The sequence below is a fragment of the Hirundo rustica genome, chromosome 3 (genome assembly GCF_015227805.2).
Source record: "Hirundo rustica isolate bHirRus1 chromosome 3, bHirRus1.pri.v3, whole genome shotgun sequence".
Lineage (NCBI taxonomy): Eukaryota > Metazoa > Chordata > Aves > Passeriformes > Hirundinidae > Hirundo > Hirundo rustica.
This window is the reverse complement of record NC_053452.1, coordinates 7,448,045-7,474,153: the sequence shown is the minus strand read 5'-3', so window position 1 is coordinate 7,474,153 and position 26,109 is coordinate 7,448,045. Positions and strand designations below refer to the sequence as shown.

The window sequence follows — 26,109 nt, the reverse complement described above, 5'->3', positions numbered from 1 at the left end:
AAAACTTATAGGGGTTGAATCACATTTTACATCTTTTAACACGAATTAACTTTAGGACATATATCACAGCTGCCAGGAGATCCTGCCTCACATGATGTTAGGCAGCAGCCTTGGAATCCAACAGAAGCCAAAACAAACTCTGTCAACTCTTCCCAAATGAATTTACAAGTCGGGAATGAGATGAATGGCATGGCGTGGTTGCGCCCTGCTGCAGGGAAGCGACTAAAAATATTTGTGGGGATCTAAGTGACCCCAAAAATATACACATACTTTCCACCATTTAAGTATCTTGTCTCTGGGTGGAAGCCAAACATTTTTCTATTTATTTCCATGTATGTCATCAAGATTCTAAGGAATTTAATTGCCTAAATACATCCTGGAAAAGGACAAGGGGTTAGGAGGATGTTAACTCACCTAACATCGTGTGCTGAAGAAAGGAAAGCATCTCCTTGCTGCTCTCACAGAAAAAAGGCTGCATTTCTTTTATTACAAGAAGACAAGTTTTGTCTGTGATAAGTACTGAGAACACATGCAACGATACCGCTTGTTTCCAGGCATCCTGACAGCTACTTCAAATCTGCATTTTCAAGTGGGATTAGCAGAGAAAGGAGATTTACACACCCCTTGCTGGCAGCTTGGTTTGTGCTCCATGCAGTGAGGCTCCTGACAAAGCCCAAAATTCCCAATAAATCTCCAGGATGATAGGAGAAATTACCTTTGCATGAAGATGGTAGTGAACTTGTGCTCAGGACAGACTGTGTCAAAAAATCCCCATATGACTTTATGGAAGCAATTCAAAGCCTTGCTCTTGTTTTCACAACGGGTAAATCTGTTCTACCCATTTAAATCACAAGCTCTCCCAAGCAGAGTGAGAAAAACTTCCTACCCAGTGATTAAAGGAGGTCGGGTGAACTCCCCTTGTGCATCCTGTCCCTGAAGGAAACCCCAGACAGCTGCATTCCTGAGAAATGCTGTGAGAAATGCTTCTTCCCTTGGTCCCTTGGAGAAGAACAGAGCTGCAGGGTTATCCCTTGCAGTTGCCCTCCACGCACTCTGCCATTCCTGACCTGATGCTGCTTCTATGAGAGGCTTCTTAGAAGCATTTGTAGGCTTCCTGAGGGAGCAGTAAAGAAAATCCTCTCCTTACCCTCTGACTCTTCAGTTTCACAGGCTACAGGAAGAACAATTCACAGGTGGAACTGTGTTTGAAGCCAAGGATGCCTCCCCACGGGGAGAGCCTGGGTGTGAGCTGGGTCAGCACAGCTGCTGCTTAAGCAGGGAAAAAAGATGCCTGGAGAGCCACTCTGACCCAGGCAACGATAGCTGCACATTTGGTGTCAAGTCCCTGCTAGAAAATGCCAAACTGCTTTTGCCAGACCCTAAAACTCAGCCCCGGTGAGGACATTATTCTAAAATGCGTTTTGTATTACATTTACCAGTGAACTAGATTTCTTTTTTAAAGCCATAAAATATTCAACATATGGTTTCGTATGGTTGCAAGCTTACAGTACCTGTGTCCTCTCCAATTTCAGTCTCTGTGATGGCATCCTACCAATGATGAGTTGATTATGCTGCAGAAAGCTGGCTGACATTCATGGTGCCTCCTATCTTGATGACACTTGCCACAGATGACATTTTCCACAGATTCAGTGCCCAAATGTAACATTTTCTGGTTCAGTTCAGAAATCTCCAGGCATAAGCAACACCTTTGATCCACAGATGAAAGCAAAAGGACATTGCAGGCTGCAAGGAACATGGTTTAGCCAGGCAATTTGTGGGATTCAAATGGCCAGGGAATAGAGTTGGCGTTCTTCTCCATTAGTTAAGTGAGCGTGATGGACTGTGAGCAATCCTTTGCAGCTTTGCTGTGGATGGAGCCAAACACCAACACAAACGGAATGATTTTGTGTGCAGCAAGCCCTGAGGGCAGCACCTGACCCACAGTGAGCATTTCTCATGAGGGCTGCAGGTCTTTTTAAAAAACATGTAACATCTACATAACACTGCATAATAAATGCGCACAGAAATCTTTGTTTATATGAGCGTATCATGTTTCTAGGAAAATGTAAACAAAGATAAATGAATAAAAAGTGCCTCCCTCTCTTACATACTGCTTAAGGCGGCTTTGTTGTTCAGCAGCCAAACAACCAGCAGCACATAAAAAAGGAGCAAGAGCTTGGTTATCACTTCACTATGGAAAAATAAACCTGGGCTTTACAGATGTAGTCGGCATTGGCCTAACCAAGCCGTTGGAAATAATTATAAAAATTCAGATATACTCACTGTTTTCTCCGTTGATTGGTGGCAGCCTGGTTTCCATCTAAACTGGATTATTCTCTTTCCATTCTAAACCTCTCTGAGCAGGGATGGCAGGGCCAGGCACCTCAGGCGTCTCTCTTTCCCCGTGGCTGCAAACCTCCTCCGTGTGCCCTCAGCAAACCGGGATGGCAGCCCTTGCTATCTGAGGCCTTCCCCTGCTCCCCCCTTTTCTCCTCGCAGCCCTGCGGAGATGAAACAAAGCAAAACAACAACAGCCCTGCAGCTATTGTTATTTTATCTCTCACTCAGCCCAAGGCTGTGTGAGGGGTGAGGACTCAGGGGAGAAGAGCAGGGAGAGCAAGAAAAGGAGCCTTGGCCGCTGCCATGGCTGCCAGGGCCTACTGGGGCCTGGTGCTGCCAGGCCGCGTCCTCCCGCCAAAACATCTGAAAAACGCCTAAAAAACCACCTGAAAAAACCCACCTGTCCTCATCCTCCCTTCCGTGTCTGGATGAGAATGGCCCGTGCACGAGGCTAAGCAGCCTTTGCCGGCCAAAACTGTAAAATAAAGCAATTTTTTTTTTCCTTAGAAACACCGAGAAATGGAAATGCCCCCATTCTGTTCCCCCCTCACTCCCCAGCCACCTCAACAACAATAAACGGCACAATTGTGACAATGAACGGCATCATTTTGATATGATGTATTTGTATTTACATGGTACATTTTAAAGCAATAGCTACACTGATCATACATATTAGAAACAATAAAAAAGAAGTTAAGAACTAAAATGTACATCATACACTTGTATATATATATATTTACACAGAGGTAAAAAGGCTTATAAAAATCAATACAACAGGGTTTTAACTTTTAGTATATAGATACATAATGATGAAGCTTCAGGCACTTTAATTTGTTAATGTGAGCAATAGCTTGGAAAAAAACCAACAAAAAAAAAAAAAACACCACACCACCCCAAAACCCAAAACCTTTCCACAAGAGGAAAAAAAAAAAAAAATTGGTTAATGTTTTTGTTACAACAGATACAAAAATAAAATCTGAATAATTTCTCTCAAATGATTGATGTCAGTATTGTAAAGCTGACTGGGAGAATGCTACACACTGTTCAGCAGCAGTGTGGAAATTAAGGAGAAATATTTACAAAAAGCCACCCATTTCTATCCTTGTGCCCTTACACCACTGCCATCATGAACCAAATAACGTATGCAGCGAAATCTACAAGTATTACAAAAACCCAAGAGAAGAGGGAGGAAGGAGGAGGGAAAGAAAAACAAAAATAAAAAAAAGAGGGACTTTTTTTTTTTATAACTTTTATTTTCAGACATGCAGAAAGGCTTGGAGTATGTCTACTTTACTTAAATAAATAGGGGCACTTCAAGACCAGACAAAAAACTGTAAGATCTTTTTGTAGTGTTGTGCTTTATAGAGAGAAGATCTTACAGGTGTTTGTTTACATGAAACAACTTTTGAGAACAGAAATAAAAGGAAAAGGTCACTTCATTAATTATTTTTTTTTTTACGAGGCTGGCTTGATGTTTACTAGACACCATTGAGAGATTTGTCAACTGCTATTAGGCACAAAATATTTGTATTTCATTCAGCAAACCCAGACACATCACCCAGAGTGTAACACTCCATCCCTTTTCCACTATCATTCAATTTTTTTTTCTCCACCTGAAAAAAATCCCCAGTAACTGCTATGAATTAAACTTACCCAACTCTATAGTGTACAACAAGCACATTGCATACTTAATGGTTGACTAAAAAGCTGTGATTAACTCTCAGAGGAACCGTTGGGACATTCCACCAAGAAAGAACGGCAAGCATTCCTTTTACATTTATTTGGCAAATTAATTCTTTAAAAAAAAAAAAATCCTCTCTTTTAAGACTGATGTCAATGTGCAATAGAGAGAGGGAAAGGACATGCGCCCACTGGCAATTTACTGCAGAAAGAAATTATGGCAGGAACAGCAGTGCCAGCCTTGACAAGCCAATCCCTAGCTGCCTCAAAGTATTCCGATTGTACTATGCTAGTTAGAGCTCACTGCGCTAAATCTTTTTTTTAATTTATTTTTTAATAATTATTTGGCTATTCCTTGTAATATATTAGAAAAATACTCTTTTTCCAAGCTAATTACAAGCCTTGTACACAAGACAACATGACATTAAAAAAAATAATTAGGAAAAAAAAAAAAGAAATCAAAAGTAATATTATCTTGCTGTATGCACCTCATGCATCCACTTGATAAACCTGGGTGGTGAACTGGGGAGGGGGAAAGCCAGGCAGACACCTCAGTCTGGCTCCTGCAAAGACACTCATGCTCCATCCCATGGATTTTTTTTTTTAAATAACCTGCTTAGATTGCTACATGTTTTTACTACAGTGGACGCAAATGTTCTCATGCTCATGTATACAGAAAACAAACACACACGATTTCCTATATAATCCACCACTTAATGCAGCATTTCCCCAGAATTGCCATAATAGTGCTTTTGACATTGCATTGTTAGTAATTCTTTGCATATCAACAGTTTTCCTCATCTGGAACCTTAGTGTTTTATTCACAGATCTCTACGTTGCTGGCCAATGAAGAAGTTCCCTTTCTTTTTTGGGCAGAGCTCTGAAAACACATTTTTCCAATGTTATTCAGGGAAAAGAGAAAAGCCTAAAATTTCAGTTTCCCTTTCAAGTAGTGGTCTGAAATGATTTACACGTAAGGAGGACTACTGGATTCTCAATGGTTATGTGACAATGGTAACTGAGCCTTACTTTCTGTTCACAGAGCTTTAACAAACAGAGAAATAATTTAAGATGTTTGCAGAAGGAAATGATGATGGACCCTAGATGAGAAACTGCAGCTCAGATGGCTATTTTAGCTTTGGAAAACAGAACAAAAAACCCAAAGAAAACCACTGACAGAAACACTGTGTTGTGGTACAAGTTTGTTACTAGCACACCTTCTATACACACATGATAGCTTGACAGTAAGTTAAAATATCTTCCAAGTGAGATCTCATTCACTACACCGCCCCATTTCTCAAAATGCCAAAGCTTGCTAAACACGCTGATGGTACCACACAAGCAGAGGCAAGACAGACACAACCTGGAGATGTTCTACAATCCACCACCATTTAAAGCAGTTCTTCTCTCAAACTCATTTTAAACGAAAAAAAAAAACCAAAAAAAAACCCCAAAAAACATGTACAAGAGTCTGTTTTGATTACAGATTAATAATACAAAAGTCTATGCTGTAGGTTAGTTAGTTAGAAACAGTTGATGAGCAAATCAATGCAGTGTGAGCCCCAGATGACCCAATGTAAAGTGATCATACTGGTGGTTTCCGGATGCCGTCGGGCACAGCGGCTGCATTAAAGTGCAGTGACCTCAGTGCTCCAAAACCAACTGTGTTCCTTTGAACTACGGGACAAACCTAACACTTCGAACGCATCTGTAGTCATACAGCAGCTTTGTGTTTCCCACCACAGCACCTGCACATGACCCCACAGCGGTAACAAGCCCAAAGCGGCAAGTAACAGCACATACATGGAGCAATGAAAGACAAGGCGATAAGGGCCATCCACCGGAGGCAAAACATTTCATCACTGGTGTCGCACGAGCAAGGATCTGTATAGTCTCCTTCTGGGTCGGACATACAGTGACAGAGCATAGTGTCTGCGCACCACATACAGCTCACTCGATGGATCCAAGTCTTGACGCGGTCTGGAGCATCCTGGCATTGACCCCGCTTGTTCTCCTCGTGGTTGAACATGTCCCTGCAGTACACGCCACCGCAACCTCTCATCGTCTTCCTTCCTCCTGGCCTTGAATTTGACAGGCTGAGTCTTTATCACAGCAACCTTGGTATCTTCACCCAGGTCAAAGTCCGAGTTGTCTACGTAAGGATAAGTGTATTCGTGTTTCGAGGCCTCGCTTTTGGCAAAACGTACATAGGAGTCCATGTCGTCAGGATCGAAGATCTTTCCTCGTGCTGGGGCATGGCGATAATCCTTGTATCCAGTCATCCAAATCTTTTCCCGAGGGTTGATGCGCACTATCTCCTCATCGTCGTCCGGAAAGTTGACGTGCCGGTAGGATCGTGGTCCTACTGACTGTGGAAGCAGGAAGGAGATGAAGAGAGAGAAAAGATAAATAAGCCCACTTTGCTACTGGTAATGCCCGTCCCCTTGCTTCCCAAAGAGACAATATTTAACAACTGTGTCTTTCCTTCTCTATATTCACCGTGATCCATCACAGCCTTTGGCTCAGGAGGGAGTACAACTGTCACAGTCCTACACTGTACTACTTACAGGGGCAGAGACAGCTACAGGGAATACCCTGCCTCTCCATGCCCCGGGGAGGGTTTTACTGACTGTTCGATTTGTTCTTTGGACGGCTTGAAGGGGGAGAAAGTCCCCTGAAGCATGCATGAAGAAGAGGAGGCTGTGGGAGGAGGTGGTAGATCTGACACACGAGCAGCAGGACAGCAGTCGTGTGACTTAGGGTTCAGTCTGTGGTGAGAGCTGGAACAGAACGCCTTTGTTTTCCCGCTCTGGTGACGGTCCCTAGCATGGGCTATGCTCTAGTGCAGGAGCCATTTGTGCCGCCTCAGCCTGTGGCAGTGAGGAAACAGGTAAGCTCAAGGCAGATTTCCTCAGGTCTGTGTTCCCCACATCACAGGTTGTTTGAGGAGAAATCGAAGGAATCCACATATTAAATGTGCAATGGAGGCACTCAGCTCCTGCAGGTGTGGGTCTGTGACACCCGTTTCTGGCCTTTTCCCAAGGAGAATGGCTCCATTACCATGGAGAATGGGGTAATTGCTGTCTGTCTGGACACGATGAGGCACCTGACCTTGCTTCAGCTGCTGGACTCTGGGAGTCTGTGTCACCCAGTTCCTGGTCCTGAGCTCCTCAGACCTCTCACTGTGCACCTTTCTCCACTGCCAGTCCTTTGGATGCTGCCGTTCCCCTATTCCACTTTCTTTCAGAGTCAGTCCCAGATGGCTGCTATGCCAAAAACTTTGCACTCCTGGGTGATGTTCCCCTCTGCTGGGATGTGATGGATTATTAGTTGGAAACCAGGCAGAGGAGCAGTGCATGCAGCACTTGGATTTTGGCTTTGCCCTGAGATTCCTGCCTCCTTGTCAGTCCTAGCTGTAAGTGAGCATTCACTCTGGAGAAATGAGTGCCTGCTGTGTGGGTGGCTGCACTGGGACATGGGAACCTGGATCTACCAGGCTATTATCTCTGCCTTCATTCCTTTCCCTAGGAAGCCACTGACAATGCTGCTGAAGCCTCTGGAATCACCAATCACTGGATATCAGCAGGTGGATTCCCAAGTTCAGCCTTGGGCACCTGCAGTAGAAGAGGGGTCCTTATCCCCAGCAAGGAGAGGCCGGTGCCCCAGGGTGTCAGGTGCAGCCAACGAGCTGTCCAGGGAATGAGCAGCAAGTCCCCTGTGCCCCTGCCCTCACACTCAGAGCGGCAGCAGCTGCAGGTGAGAGCTGTCAGCAGGATGAGGGCTCAGAGCCCTGCTCAGAGCAGTGCCAGGCGAAAGCTGTTTGGATGATGAGGGGGCGGTTCCTGCTGAGGGCTGCTTTAAGAGGGGTTTGTCTCAGTTCCCTCTGGTATGGAGCTGCTGGAGGAGGGGGCTTTTTATTGGGTCTCCTGGGATAGCTTATGGAGTGATGGTGTGAGTATGTCATGGGGTTGGGATGCACTTATATGTGGAGCACTGTTTAATGGAGGTGCTGAGGGGCAAACCTTTGTGCCAGGAAGAAGCAGCTGAACAGGTGAGCTAGTTTGGGTTTGCAGGGGGAACTTTTCTCCTTTCCCTCTTCAATTCCATCTTGCCAGTCCCTCCCTGGTGCCCCCAGCAGGGAAAAAAAAAAAGGTGGTGGGGGGGTTTGAAGACAAAAGAAGTTTATATTGAGGGGAGAAACTCCTTTTCTGTTGTTGCCTGTAATTAAACTGGGGGGAATCCTACTTCACCTGGGATTTTAAGGGTATGAATTAAAGGAAAACTTGGCTTTTTCAGTGTGTTGGGGATATCAGTTGACAGGGAGTCCCTGTTTTCTCTTTTAAATGGAAGGGGGGAAAATATTGTTGTGTTAGGGGTTTGAATTGAGGGCAACCCCCCATTTTCATTATGCTAAGGTTTAAAGTGGGACAGAAGCCCTGTTGTTGTTCCTTTTAAAGGGTTTGCATAGAGGTAAAAATCTCCCTTTTTCCATAACTTGAGGGATTTAATTTGAGGAAGACCCCCTGCTTTTCTGTTCCTGTTGGGGATTAAATTGGAGGGGAGAATACACTTCTTTGCCATTGTATTCACTTAAGTTAAGGCCAGCTTGGCTGGTGGAGGCTTAGTTGTTTTGTTATATGCGATTTTTAAGGTTTTCTTCTGTTTAGTGGTTTTAAGGTGGTCTTTAACAAATTGTTGTGTAGTTTTATTTTGTTTGTACATGGTCTATGGTAAGGGATATGGTCTATTTACTTAAGGCCGTATTTCTGAGTAGAAGTATGTTTCTTTGGAGTGGAAGTAAAGCTGGGTATCTGTGGTAAAGGTCAATGGAGTGAGGTGAGGAGTGACCAGTGGACAGAAGCAGTTGTTATTGCTCTGGTCTCACTTTCAGGTTTGGTTACAGCAGCACCGAAGCAGATGCAGAGACCATCTTGACATCCACAGTGCTGAGGCATTCTTTTCTGTCGAGGATGGACTTGGTCGGCTTGTCTTCTGAAAGCTAAGTGTTGGGGACAGGGGTCACAATAAAGGGAGAAACCTCTTCAGTCCCAGGAGGCAATTTAAAGCTAGCTTAGAGGAGAGGGCCTTAGAGGGACAGACCCCTCAGAAGTAAAGGGTGAGGGTTTCTCCCCAGCATCACTAGAGCCTTTGCCAGGCAGGGCAATTCTGACCCATCTTCGTGTTCTAGCAAGCTTCACGTCTTCAGCCTTCTTTGAGAGTTCACAGGCTTAGGGTACACCGAGATGTTCCTGGCCAGCCCTGGGATCTCTGTCCCAGAACTATCCCTGGTTGCAAGATGTAGGGTTATAATGAAGTAGGGTATAGCAGGGGCACTTGACAGTGACACACAGAGGCTGAGGGAGGATTTGAGAGGTAAAGGATGCAAGGGCTAGAGAGCACATAGTGAAAATAAGGGGTACAGGCTAGGATACAAGTTAGAGTTACAGGTAGCCCGCCCTCACAACACTCCTGTTCCCCTGAGAGCAGCTGCAGGCAGCAACCCTAATGCAGGACAGTGGCAGAAGACCTGACAGTGGCAGGCAGTAACACTAAGGCGAGGGCTAGGCAGGAAGTGATAGCGGGGAGCAGGGTCTCCAGGGCTGGGTCTAACCGGGGATTTCCCACCCTGGGATCTCCTGTCTCCCTGCAGCTGGGGATTGCTCCTCCCGTTCCTCGAGGCGGCGGTTGGTAAGGCTTCGTGCCTTTGCCACCGCAAAGAGTTTGGCTCTGTCAGCCTCTGCCCTGACTCAGGGCCAGACTTAGTTAGGGGAGGAGAAACTGTGGATAACGTGTCCTGCCTGCAGGACAACCCTTGGGACCCTGGATAAGGAGCATCCTCAGCTGCAAGAATAGGGCTGTAGAGAAGTAGGGTCCAGCAGGGCACTTGATGGAGACACACAAAGGCTGGGGGAGGGCTTGAGAGGTAAAGGACTCAAGGGCCAAAGAGCACACAGTGAAAATAAGGGGTACAGGCTAGCATACAAGTTAGAGTACAGGTATACCAGCCCTCACAACATTGCTGTTTCTCTGAGAGCAGCTGCAGGCAGCAACCCGAATGTAGAACAGTGCCAGAATACCTGACAGGGGCAGGTAGAAACCCTAAGGGTAGGGCTAGCAAGTAAGTGAGAGTGGGGGCCGGGGGAAGAGTCCACTGGATTGGGGTTCAGCATAGGATGCCCACCCTGGGATCTCCCTGTCCTGCTGCAACTGGGGATGCTCACACCCCTGGTGGAGGCTGTAGTGGGTGCGCTCAGCACCAATAATGCCACAAAGACTTTGGCTCTGCAGCTGTCAGCCTCTGAGTGAAGCCAAAATGTGCTGCCCAAGGACCTGGGCATTCTTAGGATGTGTTGAGTAGCAGAATTGCTGGTTTTTGTCTATGTGCTGCTAAGATCATGCTTTGATGTTTGGTTTTCTTAACAGCAGCTGATGAAGAGACACCAGCCTGGTGACAGCAGGACATTCCCAGAGGGCAAGGTGGCCTTCCTTGACTCCCAACGTGGATTCTGATCCCCAGATGACCCAGAGATAAGTGGAGGGCTCGGGGCACAGAGGGGATGAAAATGGGGTGCTGGGTTGGGACTTGCCGGAGGGATTTGAGTCAGGTTTGGATACGGGGATGTCCAAGATGTGACCCCTTAGGCCACATCAAGGGCATCTCTCCCAGCACTGAAGTGCGCAGGGCCGAGCAGTCCCGATGCGTGGCGTGTCACTTGTCTGTCGTGTCTTTTGTGTGTCTCGTGTGGCAGGTCTTTTGCCTTAGCCCTTTGAGGGGCCTATCAAAAACACCAGGCGTTGTTCTTAGCATCTCCCTGTTCCTTGGCCAGGTGCTGATACCTTTGAGCCACTGGTTCGGACTTACATCTGAATCGCATCTCTTCAGAAGCGTCCAGTCCAATGTCTTCTCAGGTCTTGTTCTGAGCTGTATCGACAGCTGTGCACTGCCATGATCCATTGTGGTGGGTTAGGACTTGTCCAAAAGCAAAGATAGAGGATTCTGACCGTAGGACTCCTGGGCATCCATCTTTGCGGCTCTTGGAATGAGTCCTCTTGTTAGCATCTTCTTCCTGCAGGGTTCTGTGAGCCTGGCCAGCTCACCCTTGGTCTTACCTTGGTCATCTCATTCCGAGTCCTCACTGTCATTCTTCTTGCCAAGAGTTTTCTCTCCCTGTTGTGTCCCCTCACTTGTTGTCTCCTGTGTCACAGGTGCCAGTGAGTGTTTGGCCCGGAGCTGCTCTGCCCTGCTGCCTAGTTGGCTGTAGGGGTAATAGGACAAGCCCCAGGGGCCTGAAATGGGTGGTGTAGGGTGGAGTTGGACTGTAGAGGGTAGAGGGCCTTCCTAGGTTGCCACCAGATGCCTGCATCTGTCAGGTTATGCTGCAGCGCTTTGACATTTTTCCCTAACTTCCTTTCAGGTGCAGATGGATTGAGCCCGTGGCAGAGCACCCCTCCCTGAAGCGGTCAGTCACTGTTTGTCTTTGCGGGGGTGGTGTGCGTGGTGACTATGTAACAGCGTTGTTCTTTGTCTTTACTTTGAGGAAGTGAAGCCGGATAGCGGCAGTCAAGGTGATGTGAGCAAGGTGAGCGGTGATTGGCGGACAGAAGAAGCTGCTGTTGTTCAAGTCTCACTTGCTGGTGCCCCTCTAAGTATCTGTTTTTGTGTGTTTTAGGTGGTCCCCTCCCATTACGCCGAGTTCCCCTCACCAACCAGATGATGGATCCGCTTTGCCCGTCTCGTGAGTCCTCTGGGGAGCAGCACAGGACTCTGTGATGAAGCCTTGCTCTTCTCTGTTTGAAGGTGCCATCCTGGTTGGCTTTGGTGTTAATAGCCTGGGCATGGAGGTGGGTAGGGAGGAGGAAGAGTGAGGGTCCACTCAAGATTCCACCTTGTTGCATCAATACAGAGCTCTGCACAAACACAAAGCTGGGCACGGCTGTTTTGTAACTCACAAATACGTTTTATGGCATTGAAAAGGCTTGATAATCTTGCAAATCTCTTTTTCCTGAGAGCAGAGTCCCTCAGCCCACGGAGTGTGCCCTGATCTCCACGCTGCCCTCCAGTCACACACCTGTACAGGGCCAACTGGTCATTTCATGGTCAATTTTTATTTCATTTTAATTTTACATGGAGCATCCATGTGGGAGCGAGACGTTGCTAAAGTGTGGCTCAGTAACGACACCTCGGAAGTGTAATTGTTATTTTTCCTGCTGAGTCCTCTCCTGTCTTGTGAAAATGTCCCTGTTGTGGTTTCAGGCAGATTTTGGGAGCAACCCTCCCATGGGGCCCCCTCCCAACCCCCAACTGGTTCGGGGAAAGACTTCCTCAGAGAGAAGTGGAAAAAACCTGTTTATTAAACAGGCAAAGCACTCCCAGCACAATACCCGATGACAAGAGCTTCGTGCCACTTACGGAGGGATAACAAACTTAAAGAAAGAAGGTCTCCTCTTGAAGATAGTCAGTGTCCTCCGCCGCTCTGTCTCCGCTGGCGCTGGGAGAAAAGGAGATGTGCAGGGCTGGTCTTGGTGGGGTGGGTCCCCTGTGGAGGCCCCCAGGTCCTTAGTCTGGGGAGCTTGGAACAGTTCCAAGGAGAGGGTGAAAAAAGGATGGAAAAAAAAGGCAAAAAGCTTCAGCTACTCTACAGCATCTAACTATGCTAGCACTTAACTAACTAACTGCTGGGGAAAAAAACAACAGAGCTTCTTTTGTCTTGCAGTGTTCCAACTCCCCCGCTTCAAGGTCACTCTGAGGAACAGAGTTTTCCTGGGGAAAAACAAATGGCGCTTCCCCTCCCCTTTGCACCCCATAGACGATTGGGGGATACACAGTCACCCTAGGACAGTCCCGCGTGCTCTTGGTTGGCTTTCAGTGTTCACTTCTGACTGGCTTAAAGTTTGTTGTGAGTCATGTGACTTCTTTCAGTGTTGATGGCTGAAAAGCTGGAGCCTTGCATTTCAGAGGAGACCTTTTAGTTGGTTTAAAGCAAGAAATGATTCTTGCGGATGACAGACTTTCTGCGTGCTGGCTTTTGTGTTGTGGTAGTCAGAAAGCGTGTTTTCTGCCTTGCGTGGTTGGTGGATTTTGGTTTGTTGCTGGGGTCTTTTCAGGTTTTTAAAGAGCATGAGAAGGGTATTAGTTTTTTTTCACAGAAATCCCCGTTTTTTTTTAATGCTATAAAACCAGTATAGGGAGACTCAGTATTAAAATGATGAGAATTTTGACTTGCATCTGTAGATTGGCTTGCCACAATAGGCACTGACAGAAGCTGGATGTTTAAAAAGTAGCTTATCTCTCTGGCACAGCTACTGTTCTGGGGCAGGAATTGTGCCCATTGCTCGCTAGTGGTCACACATTTGTTTACCGTTACCCATATACAAAGGACCAGGTATTATGTTACAGGAATTGTATGATGTAAAACCAGAACCTCTTCCTTGCTACAGTTTTTTTTTTTTAAGGTTAATTTGTGTTTAGGTGGTTGAAAAAGTTAAGACTCTAATAACCGCACAGTCTAACGCACGGAACTTCTGGTGCCATGTGTGACTTCATTGTGTGGCAAGTGTCCCAGGAGATGAGCTGTAGAGCTGTTTTCAATAAAACATAGAATTCTCCCTTTTTGCACTGTTTGTCATCCTGTGCTTGGCCAGGAGGAAACTTGCAGCAAACACATTTGCTGAAGAGATGGGCATCATCAAGGCTGATCAAACCCTAGTGCTGCTGTATTCCTGCGTGCAGAATTACAGAGTTAATTGCCAAGAGTTAATTTAGAGTGCAGAACTGATTTAATGAGAAGTGACTGCAAACCTGCAGATATTGTGCATGTTGTTTTAAAGGATGCAAAATACTAGTTTCTCGAAGGACTTGAATTGGGTAGGAGTAAGTTTTTTTGTTTCATGGTCTGTTGCTTGTGACTTGGCCAAGTTACATAGCTTTTCATGTGAAAGTCATCCCTGAGTGTATTTGGGAAAAGAAACTTAACAACATTTTAAAACATGTTCTTAGAGTTTTAAAAGAGCGCGGTCTCAATTCCACCCACTTAATGCCAAACCTCCTGACATAAGGTAAAACATAAAAAGAGCTAGTACTGTTTGTTTGCTTTCTCCAGAATGTTTTTAATGGCAACTATTCTGGGATTTGCTTCCTTTCTGGAGTTTTTAAAAGTAACATCAATTGAAATTTCCTGGCAGTGCTAACAATGTCTTCCTACCCGTTCCATTCCTGATAGAGGCCAGCTACGGCACAAAAGTCAAATGTTATTGTAAAGTTGAAGGCACGAACACAAGTTTCTTGTCATCTGACCCTGAAGTGGGCGTCTGTATTTCATACAACTGAAATGACTGGTTAAATCTGGAGACTTCTGAGCACGAGAGAACTAAAGTAAGTGCCTTTAAGTAGACTGTAGTATACTTTTCTGTAAGATAGAATGTGGTTTTTTTTCCCAGCCAGCTCTAAGTAACTCACGTGCAGTGTTGTTGCATGTAGTGAGTGGAAAGACTGTGCAGCAGAGGCTGGCGTGTGACTGGACCCATCAGTGTGGAAAGTATCCAAGCTTCTAGGTCCAGCAAAATCCCTGCCTGTTGCTCAGAAGAGAGCACCTCCAGAAGTGCCCTGAGAATGGCTTAGGCAGGGCAGACCCAATGTCTTCTTTCTTAGGGATGGAATCAAGCAGTGGTTTGTAAATTACTTTATCACAGTCTGCTTGGTCTATTTTTTTAAGAGCAGGCCAGCTCAGAATGGCACTTTCTCCTTGGTATTATGTGTATTCGTGTAGTGGAAGATTGAACTAAACAGCAGCTGGCAGAGGATGAGTCTGATGGGTTGTACTTGTTCTTAAAGGAAAATTGGGAGGAAAGTCTGAGTAGGGGGATGTAGTTTTACCTGTTACAGTGTCACTGTTTTAATGCAGTGTATCATTGCTTAACAGATGCAATTTCTATTTCTCCTGTGGAATCATGGGTTAAATCTTTAGCAGCAGAACTACAGGGGCCTAAGGGGATGTCTTTCAAGAAGAGTGAGCAGAGAGCAACTGAAGGCTTTCTTAATAGAAAACTAGGGAGGTGTGTTTGCTGTCAACTGCATCAGCTTTTGACACTGTGGGAGGCATGCATTACCTGCAAGGGATTGGAAGTAGTGAAAATAGACCCAGTGGCTTTAGAAAGCCATGGATCAGCTTTCAGGCATAGTTTTCCTACAGATGTAATGTTGGGGTAATTAGCAGGGGTAATCTGACAAATGCTTTCTTTAAAAACCCCACTCACTTTTTGTCATGCCACCTAATCTAGGTAGGTTTAGCTGTTAAAAGGAAAACCACTGCTTCCTTGGATCCACTCACAGGACTGAATTTCCACTTTAGAACTCAGCTACCAGACTGAATATTAAGAAGCAGTCCAGGAAAAAAGGTAATCGTGGCAAGGGAAAGGTAATACATAGAGAACAAATACAGGATTAGCAATAATGAGTACAAGTGGACAGAAGTGATTGTTAGCATAAATTGCAAGGAATAGAACTCTTGACAATTGCTGGTCGACAGGCCTTAGCAAATAATTTTATGTATTGCTACTAAATAATGTGCTGCTTTTATTTGTAATGGTGATATAAAGCACAAATATTATCTATCAGATCCCATTGTAATAGACTATGAACACGAAGAAAAGTTCCAATAGGAATTTATTACATTACAGCAGGCAAAGCAAAGGCAAATACAGCGCTGGACAGGCAGGGGAGTCTCGCTCCACCAACTGCCGTGAATTGGCAGATTTTTCAGTCTTGCTTTTATCTTGCTTCTTTCCTCCTGATGTATGTGTGACGTGTTGCTAGGGAGGGTCTCTTTCTGTCCCTCGGTGGTCGCAGAGATGAAGGCTGTAGTTGTAAGCTGGAATTCCTGAAACTTAAAGCTGATTAAGCAAGTAGAGAAGGAATGGGCTAAGGGTCTGTTTGCCTATAAGCTTAGATAGTGACATAGTAACTTCCTGTTATCTTGAGTTATTTGATCTCCAGTGAACAAAAATAGTTAATGTTTATCACAATTCCCCCCATTTCTCTTGTTCTTACTTATTTTTGTTCACTGTATCTTTGCAGCTCTTGTCTAGCTAACTCTAAAGTTTCTAAATTTTCTTCTTCAGGTATCTAATCATACTTAGTCCTAAGAAGCATAAGATGTGCCGCTTCCAGACGGCTTTTCACTATAGTAATCAGTTTATTAAATATACATGGTCTAAAGTCTGCTTGCAAATATTTATCATGTCCTCCCCTGAGTGTCTAGTTAGAGGCAATTGTTTCACAGCCCCAATATCCACAAAAATATTCCCCAGGATAATTACAATATCCTTTACTGTGATTTGAGCTTGGGCACATGTAAAATCCCGTTAGGTTCAGTACTTTTCTACAATGATTTATGTTGGTCAGATCACACAATTTACTCTGAAACTGGGTGCTCCTACAGTAGTTACAGTTTGCAAAGTCTCATTGTCATCCCATCGCTATAGTGACTATTTAAAGGGTTGGTGTGGTAGATTGTCTAAGGCATTAATCCCTCTCAAGTATAACATCAGCAAAAGAAAAGTAATCAGCTGTGTCACGTGGTGAGCATCATTGGGGGCATAGGAATGCGAGTATATTTGAGGATTGTTCCATTTCATAGACCGCAACCTGTCTCTCTGCCCAGGGTCCTTGCTCTAATTCCTATTCCTGAGGCAATTCCTCAAATATTGTTTTGTTGTCTCACCCCTGGGGTTTCTTTCCTCCACAGCTTTTTACCCCTCTGCCTTTCCCGTCGACTCGGTTGCCTCGAGCCACGGGGGGTACCATCTTCTCGGCAGCAGGGATATTCTTCAGGAGGTCCCCGGGGGCGACTCTGTTGCCTCTTGACATAGGAATCCCAGTTCCGATACTTAACTGGGGGTGTATCACACCGGATTCCCTTTAGGCGTGTGTGGCAGGTGCAGTCAACAATTTCAGCTATGAACGGGATGGGTTCATTAGGGTGATAACTAATAATATTTTGGTTTAATCCCTAATGCAAAAATCCTCCACCACTCTTCTGATTCTCCTACTAATCCCTCATATTTAACTTTATATTCTAGAATCCAATCAGTTATGTTCTGCTGCAGTACCCAACAGGAGCTGCAAATTCCTCTAGGAGGGGTTCCTCGCCTACAATGACTCCACCACCTGTCCCCACAGATTTTACAAATATAACAAACAAAGGGATAACAATTGCACTCTGGGTCTCTACACTTTATCTTAACATCAGAGTTACAAATTAATCTTTCCTCCGTGTAGTGTGGTTCTGGTGCATATTTTACACGGTGTCCATTCATTGATGATCTCTCCTCTGGATCCGTAACTTCAGGTCTCTAGGATTGCTTGTTACTTGCTACTCAGGAGTCGGTTTGCTCACTGGCCCTTTAATTCTGCTAGCATGGGTCCATCCCTTCTCTGCTGTTCTGACTGCAGTATCTGTCAGTAAGCAATACAAGGTAAGGGCCCTCCCATTGTGGGGCTAAGGTTGCTTCTTTCCAGGACTTTATCATTACTCAATCTCCTGGTTGCACCTGGTGCAGTTTTCAAATCTAGTGGGGGTCTCTGAGCTAACCTTCTCTTATTCCTATAGATTTTCCCTATATTTCATTAGGCTGGTAATGTATACATTCATATTTTGATCCCTCAACTTTGGATGATCTTGCGGTTCCTCTATATTGTAGGGCATTCCATACAACATTTCAAATGGAGATATTCCCATATCTGATCTAGGTTGTGTCCGGATATTAGCAATGCTAATGGTAGGCATTTTACCCATGACAGTTTGGTCTCAATCACGAGTTTGGTCAATTGTTTTTAATTTCTCCATTCATTCTTTTTACTCTTCCTGAACTTTGGGGGTGCCAGGGGGTGTGATAATCTCATTGTATTCCCATTATTGCCATGGTTTCCTTAATTATTTTGGATGTAAAGTGGGGGCCTCTGTCCGAGTCAATGACCCCATATCTGGGAATAATCTGCTCTAATAGGGTCTTGATCACTGTTTGTGCCGTTGCCTTTGCCGTAGGGAATGCCTCTACATAATGGGTTAGGTGATCCACTATTACTAATAGATATTTATACCTCCCAGTCTTTGGTAACTCAGTAAAGTCTAGTTGGATGTTAGCAAATGGCCGGTATGCTGTAGGTCGTCCCCTCATTAAGGTTTTTCTTAAATTGGCCCTATTTACCTTTAGGCAGGTAATGCACCCCCTCACTACCTGCTTTGCCAAGTTCATCTGCCCCAATACACATATGTTTGGTGGCGAATTGATCTACCAATGCTTGTGCCCCCCAATGTGTTTTGCTATGTATTCTCCTCATAATATCCATAGCTATGGATTTAGGCAGTACAGTTCTATTATCCTCTGGAAGTCGCCATTCTCCTTCTGGGTCTTCTCTCAACCCCACTCTTTCATCTTTTCTTCTTCCTGCATAGTAAAACTATATATCTTTTGCAAATTCCCTCTGCTAGTCTCACGCTCTTTTCTTTCAGCCTTCGGATCTTTCTGGGGGGTAGATTGTGACGTCTGCAAAGCAGCCCTTCTTGCTTCCTGATCTGCTGCAATTATTTCCCCTGCTTTTAAAATCCAATCCCTTTTGATGCCCTTTCAGGTGAACAACAGCAATTTTCCTAGGTCCCCTCAAGGCCTTCAGCAGTTTCCTGATTAGATCCTGGTGAACCAGGTTTTTCCCTGGGAGTTTATCAACCCCCGTTCTTCCCATATTTTCCCAAAAGTGTGTATAATCCCATAGGCATATTTTGAGTCAGTATAGATGGTACTTGATTTATCCTTTAACAACTGCAATGCCCGCAGTACAGCATAAAGTTCACAGGCCTGCGCTGACCAAGATCCACTTAGAGGGCCTGATTCGATAACTGCAAGTCCTTTCTCCCCCAACTATTGCATAGCCAGAGACCTTTTTTCCATTAATTACTCGCGATGAGCCATCTACAAACAACCTATCCCCCTCGGGGGAGATGGGGGTACTGTTTAACCTTTATCGGTGTCTCTGGATCTTTAATGATTACCGAGAAGGGGGGGTATATTCAACCTTCCTACACTATCAGGAGTGTACCATACTTCTGAGTTAATTTTTTCCTCATCCTCTACCCTCAAGGGACAGAGTTTTATTTTGATTTCCTCATTTACTACTTCTATATTAATACCCATTTCTATAATTAAGTCTCTCCCTAACAAATTATAATCTGCTTCTGGTACTAGCAGAAGGTTCCCTATTCCCATTTTGGACCTTGATTCCACTAGTACATTCTTAATAACAGGGACTTCAAAGGGCTCCCCCTTCGCCCCTACCACTTGAGCAGTTTCTTTTGATATCTTACATCCCTCCAGTAGTACCTGGACTGTCGATCGCTCAGCTCCAGTATCTACTAAAAACTCAAATTCCTGCTGCTGAGGACCTATTTTTAATTTTATCGAGGGCTCCTGATGTTTCCGTGTCCCCAGCAAATGAAGCCCCTGACTCCTTCAGTCCTCTTTGAAGACTCTCTCATCCCTCAGCTGCTTCCTGCAGTTTCTCTGAAAAGTGTCCTTCATTCCCACAGTAGAAACATACGCCTCCATCCTTTTTCTCTACCCGGAGAACCCCTCCCCCATTTCTCTGGGCCACTTGACTTGTTTTGGGAGGGGCATCAATTCTCCTAGTCTCCCTTACTGCTGCCAGCTGTCATTCTTACTTGTCTCTTGTGACTCTCTTCATCTCTTCTCACACATACCTTCTGTGCTTCCTTCAATAGCTCATCCGAGTCTCTATCTTGCTAATTATCTAATTTTTCTAACTTCTTTCTGATATCTTCCCACGATTTAGCCACAAATTGTGTTTTTAGTAGTGCTTGCTCTAATGGTGTCTCAGGATCTAAGCCCGAGTACATCTACAGGGTTTTTTTTTTTGTTTTTTTTTTTTTTCTCAAGCGTTCTAGCTAATCCGTAGGTGTCTCCTCCTTTTTCTGTCTCTCATTAAATGCTTTGTTGATGTTCTGTCCCCTAGGCACCGCTTCCCGGATCCCCTGTACTATTATCCCCCTCAGATCCTGCATATTGATTCTGTGATCCTGCTGCTGATGATTCCAATTGGGATCCTGCAAAGGCCACTTGGTGTCTGCTAAAGGTCCTTGTGCATGTTGTGAATCTCATATCTGCGTCCTCGCTCATCTAATCATATTTCTTTCCTCAGCCGTGAAGAGAATATTTAATATGGCTTGCAACTCGCCCCAAGTATAAATACTGGGTCCCAAAAATTGGTCCAGTCTCTCGGCCACCCCCAAAGGATCTTCCAGGAGGCTCCCCATCTCCCTCTTAAATTCCCGAACATCCCCAGAACTCAAAGGTACTGAAACAAACCCTATCACTGGGTGAGGTCCCTGCCCGCCCCCCACAGGCATTTCTCTTAGGGGATATAGGTTATGCTGTCTAGCCCGACCTCGGGTTATGGGTCCCCTGCACTTCCTCAGGGGGCTCGGGATTACTCCCTGCTTCATGAGGCTCCATTGGAGGTGCATCCGGAATCTGGGGGTTCTGAGGGGGTATGTAAGGAGGTGGGATTAGTAAGGCTTCTTCCTCTTTACTCCTATCTTTCTTTCGTCCTCCCTCTTTGAGGGGAAACAGGAGCACTTCACCCCCAGGTCTTGTAACCCATACATTAGCATATTCACTTTCTTCCTGACTAACAGGAATTTTAGTGTTTACCCACAAGTTGAGTTTTTGCCTCACCCAATCTTCTGATGATCTAAAAATAGGCTAAAAAATATTCCAGGAAATTTCCTTTCCACCCCATACTACCACACAATAATGGATCATTTTAGCTTTATCTTTACCCCCTGTGTTAGGGTAATGTTTCCAATTGTCTAATATGAACCCCAGTGGGCTATCTCTAGGCACCGGGGGGAGTTTATGGGAGTAGAGGGCCTGCTCTTCCCCTGTCCCATCTTCTGGAGTGCCCTCACACAAGTGTGGTGCAGAAATCACTCGCTTCCCCTTGTTCGTGGCTCACGCCCTCTCAGGCAATGAGAACCGCACTACTGAGGGTCCACAATCGCTTGGAAAATCCGAGCTGCCGGTTCTCCTCTCACTCACACACACACTCGCAGCACTCCAGGATACCCGACCCAGACCAAACGGAATCTTCCACACAGATACTCACGCGTCTTGAGTCTTCGTCCGGACCTTTGTGCACAAAGTTTATAGGGTCTGCCGGCTTCCTTTGCCTAATGCTTTGAATTTAGGTTCGTCGGTCCAACCGAGACAGGAATCGGGTCTACCAGGGCCGCCGACTGATCGGCGGGGGCGCCCCCCAGGCAGAACCAAAAGTCCTATCTTGCAGGTGGATCCGAGTCACGGCACCAAATTGTAATAGACTATGAACACGAAGAAAAGTTCCAATAGGAATTTATTACATTGCAGCAGGCAAAGCAAAGGCAAATACAGCGCTGGACGGCAGGGGAGTCTCGCTCCACCAACTGCCGTGAATTGGCAGGTTTTTCAGTCTTGCTTTTATCTTGCTTCTTTCCTCCGATGATGTATGTGTGACGTGTTGCTAGGAGGGTCTCTTTCTGTCCCTCGGTGGTCGCAGAGATGAAGGCTGTAGTTGTAAGCTGGAATTCCTGAAACTTAAAGCTGATTAAGCAAGTAGAGAAGGAATGGGCAAGGGTCTGTTTGCCTATAAGCTTAGATAGTGACATAGTAACTTCCTGTTATCTTGAGTTATTTGATCTCCAGTGAACAAAAATAGTTAATGTTTATCACACCATGACAGCCTATGTTCTACTCTATCAAGCTCAAGTTAAATCCAGTAAAATTGCTTTGTCTCCTTGCTAGTCTGGATTCAGGAATGAATGTTCAACTACTGTAAACTGCAGAATATCACAAACAAAGTTGTCTGATTTGTTTTAAATTGGCAGAGTAATTCCCTTTTGTTCAGCTGCTGAGACATGTGAGCTTTGTATGGTAATCAATTTTTGTGCAAGTCAAGCAGTACAGGAGTGATACCAGGGAATCAAATGTGCTTGCAGTGGAAAACTACTTGCAAGGTTTCTCCCTGTGTGGAAGGACTACTGTGATAATGGGAAAGTTGTAGCTATTTTAAGGCTGTGGTGGAGTACGTTTTTTGAATTGTTCATGGCAATATCACTTTGGGTGGCTACCAGAAGCTGTTTCTACAATTAGAGTAAGAAATAATATTTAAAAAAGGAACTATTTCATGTCAGTTTAAAATGTTTTTGAAAACTCATTTTCTCTTGGTCTAGAGAAGTCTGCTTCCTTAAGGGTGTGTCCTTGTTTGATGGGTACTTTTTAATGAGACCTTAATCTTGTCTATTGTCTGAAGATCACAGAAGCATAATCCAGCTTGGTAGGGACTTCAGGGGGCCTCCAGTTCAACCCCTTGCTCAAAGCAGGATCAGACCCAGTTGCTCAAAGCTCTATCCAGCAGGGTCTTAGAAACCTGAGGATGAGGTCTGCAACTTCCTTGAGGCCTGTTTGCACAGGCTCACTGCCTTACAGCGCAAAAGAAGGGGTTTGTTGTGGGTTTTTTTTTTTTTTTTCCCCTGAAATCAAGCTGGAATCGAGTTTAATTTCTGTTGTATCTTGTCGCTCACCACTTTGAAGACCCTGGCTCTGCCTTTTCAGCAACTGCTTCAAAGACAGCAGTGAGTGGCTGTGAGGTGCTGCTGAAGCTGTCTCTTCTTCAGGCTGAGCAATTCCCAGCTCCTTCAGCTTCTCACTGTAGGGAGGGCAGGGGCTCCATGTTCTGCTCCTCTTGGGGAACCTCAGCTGAACTCATTGCAATTTATCAATGCCTGTCTTTGACTGTTTTGGACTGGGGTCCAAAAGTGGTCTCTGTTCTAAATGCTATCTAATGAGTGCTCTATAATGAATGACTAGGACTTAGTTTATTTATGGAAATATGGGTGGTTATAAATGTGCTTATTAGTATTTAAGATTTTTAGGTATGACTGGATTTCAGAGCAAAATTTTTTTAGCAGTAGAAGTATTCTTCCACTTGCATACTGATGAAATGAACTCACATTCATTTTAGTGAAAGTGCTTCATGATTTAAAAAATACTGTGACAGATAACGCCTTATCTTCATTACATATTTATTCAACTTGATTAGCTCTAGTTTGCATCATTGAAGTGTTGGAAATGAATCAGAGTAGTTGGTTGTAATTCTAGAGGGAAGTTTTCTATAGAAGTTGAAGTCAGATAATGAATTTATTCTCACTGTAAAGAATGTTTACAGAGATGGGTCTGGGGAGAATTGGGGGAATCTTACACAAAGTAAACTGACACACACAGAAACGAAAACATCTGCTGCAAGACCACACACATCTCGTTTGCTTGAAGTGGCCTGGTGGGGTGGCAGCGTGGGGCAAAGGGGAGCTCTGTCCTGCTGTCTTGTCAGGTTCCGCAAAGAGAATTTTTTCTGAGAAGCTGACAGGATCTCTGCCTGTTTAGTTTTTCCACATCTCAGTGTGGATTATAGTCAGTGTTCTGGATTATTTCAGAATCTTACCACACCTCATGTAATGCTACAGTTCAGCCCAAACTTAGTGAAAGTGCAGTAAGGGGAGGAAGGAATACAGAAAGCAAAGGAGCAAACAGAAGGTTTTGGAAACGCTTGGTGCTGTTCCCTGTGTGAGCAGGAGTTCACTGTGATTGCAAGGCATGAGCAGTGTCCAAAGGAGCTTTTGCTTTTCTGAGCTCGGGCAGTGGGCTGGCTCTGAGGTGAGTGTCCAGGGTCCTGGGTGGGCTCTGTGGCCTCTGCCGAGCTCTTCCTGTGGCTGCAGGATCAACAGCCAGCTCGGGTGTGCCGGGACCCGCCGCAGTCAGAATTTCCATTGTGCAGCGCAGAGCTATCCAGGGTTGTCACATCCTTTAAAAGTCACTTTTCTAGGGCTTGTTTGTTCTCTCTTGTCTCTTGTGGTTGGTGCAGCCTTAGGTTAAATTCATGTGAGCTCCAGTTAAAAGCTCCAATTACTTAGCCTCTGCTGACATAAAAGAACTGGGGCTGCTGTGCCTTTGTCTCACCTGGCATTTCTCACTTAAAATATATTAAAAAAAGGATACTTCATATGGAAGAATTTTTTTTTTAAACAGCCTTCTGAGTAAATGTGCTTTTTACCTTTATAAAATGAAGAATCTCATCTGAACGAGTATTGGATGTTGACAAGGTGGCATAGCAATATAGCCAAAGCTGAATCTACTTTAAGTTTACAGTATGTAAGGTATTGCAAGGAAGAAAAAGCTGTCAAAATAGCTTCTCTTAATACTTGATAGAATCCTGCCCGGGGTCCCACCTTCCTTAAGTTTATAGGACGTAAGGTATTGCAAGGAAGGAAAAGCTGTGCAGCTATCTTCTCTTAATACTCTATGGTCAAGATATTCAACTCCAGTGATGCAACAGTATTTCTGTGGAGGGTAGTTTGAAAGGATAATGATTTAATTTTGATAGCTAATAGCTTTTTATTGAAACTGTTGGCTTGGCACTAAAAGTAGTTCAGAGCCCCTATTTCAGTATTTGGAGAAAGCTGAGACAGCTGAAGACCCAGAAGGGAGGTAGTAACCTCTGTGTGCAGTATCACACAGGCTCTGTGGCATTCAAGAGCTTTTTTCCTTCATTTTTTTCAACTGAAGGTGTGTTCCTTTTTAATGTTGTGATTTTTTTGTGATTTTTTTTTTTTACTGATAAGCTGTATCACTGAATATTGCAGTTTGAAACACAATATCAAGTTTTCTATGTTCTTAATGAGATATGAAGGACTTGGGTAACAGACCTGTAGAACTTTAGGATGTGGTTTCCCACTTTATTCCTGCAGACGCATTTATGTAGTGTTCAAGTGATGTCAGAGCACTTTTCCTGTTGCAGTGTCACCGCCCAGCGTTACGCAGGAGCGTGGGCTGCCTTTGCTGGTGCGAAGATCTGGCCGCACTTTCCAGTGTTGAGGGGGGAGAGACGGTGCTTTTTAAAGACTACGGATTTGTGCAATGGAAACAAAGACTGTGTAGTCTGTAATTGTTTCTCCACCAACCAAACAGAATCCCTTCAAGACTGCTGTGTGATGTCAGGTTGGTTGATGAAGGGAGTAGTTGAAAGGGAAGTGTTTTCCCAGTTCTAGAATTCCTTTGTGCAATATTGGGAAATTAAGATGATGAATCCTCTGTCATACAAGATTCTGTCTTTAATTAATGCCACTTAAAAAATGAAGAAAGTCCTTTTTCTTAAAATACATGAAGGTTGTTGGACACGCGTTCTTTTGGTGTGCGAACTGAAGCTCCAGTTAGGAAATGGGGGATTATTTTGAAACAGAAGTACTGTGGAAGTCCAGCTTTCTCTTGTTTTGTTTGTTAAGCTTGAACCACTTGAGTGTATTGACATGCTTGTGACTTGAAGAGCTGTGCAATGATACTCCAAGTAGGTAGCATTTCATATGTGTATACAGTGACTTAAAACAAGCACTCTAATGTCTGTTTACTGAACTAATACTTGTATTCCACCATCTGAATTCCATTCTAGAGCTTGAGTCAGAACGTTTCTTATAACAAGACCCAATTGCAAAGCTAGTAATGAATTTCTCATTAGATTTGGATGTTTTTGAATAGTAACCTTCAATTATGAGGGGTTATGCAATTTTTTTGAATTACTAGTAGCTTGCAAAACATTCTTTTAAGTTCTTGGTGTCTCCCTGTGGTCCTCAAAAGTCTAAAATCTTTCCTGGAAAATAGTGTGTAGCACAGGAGGAAGTTTAAGTCTGCAATTTGTGTTTACTTGTCAGATACCCTGCATGGCCTCATCATCGACACCTAAATATAATTCAAACTCCTTAGAGAATTCCTCCAGTAAAAGGGCAAGTATAACTTTGTTCATGTTTTTATTTTTTTTACATCAGAGTTCCCAGAGTACTTAAATGGCTTCTTGGATGTATATACTTATTTTTGTTGCTACAATTGTAATGCAGTTAACTGAGATGATTTAAATTTCTTTTGGAGTAGATAAGCAAAATACTCTCTCACAGCTAATGAGAGGCTTCTCAAAACCAGTTCTAATGTACTTGATTT

General features: G+C 44.5%; 1 protein-coding gene and 1 long non-coding RNA gene across 5 annotated transcripts; one reads left to right on the top strand and one right to left on the bottom strand.

The window, feature by feature from the left end:
• Window positions 1–3,232: 3,232 nt before the first annotated feature.
• Window positions 3,233–6,703, bottom strand: LOC120751209 (sprouty-related, EVH1 domain-containing protein 2-like). The gene is given in 3 exon segments (XM_040060695.2): window positions 3,233–6,064; window positions 6,066–6,389; window positions 6,647–6,703. Coding segments are annotated over 3 exon segments (711 nt in total). The 3' UTR covers window positions 3,233–5,734.
• A 1,230-nt stretch (window positions 6,704–7,933) lies between these two features.
• LOC120749898 (uncharacterized) lies at window positions 7,934–25,890 on the top strand. Of its 4 annotated transcripts, XR_005699868.2 has the most exons (8): window positions 7,934–8,071; window positions 8,912–8,999; window positions 10,444–10,497; window positions 11,436–11,480; window positions 11,559–11,600; window positions 11,691–11,818; window positions 14,241–14,392; window positions 25,827–25,855. It is a non-coding gene; the product is annotated as an uncharacterized LOC120749898 (long non-coding RNA). The 4 variants fall into 4 exon arrangements; XR_005699869.1 differs by lacking the exon at window positions 14,241–14,392 and having other exon boundaries at window positions 25,827–25,890; XR_009207618.1 differs by lacking the exons at window positions 14,241–14,392; window positions 25,827–25,855 and having other exon boundaries at window positions 10,447–10,497; window positions 11,691–12,150.
• The last annotated feature ends 219 nt before the right edge of the window (window positions 25,891–26,109 follow it).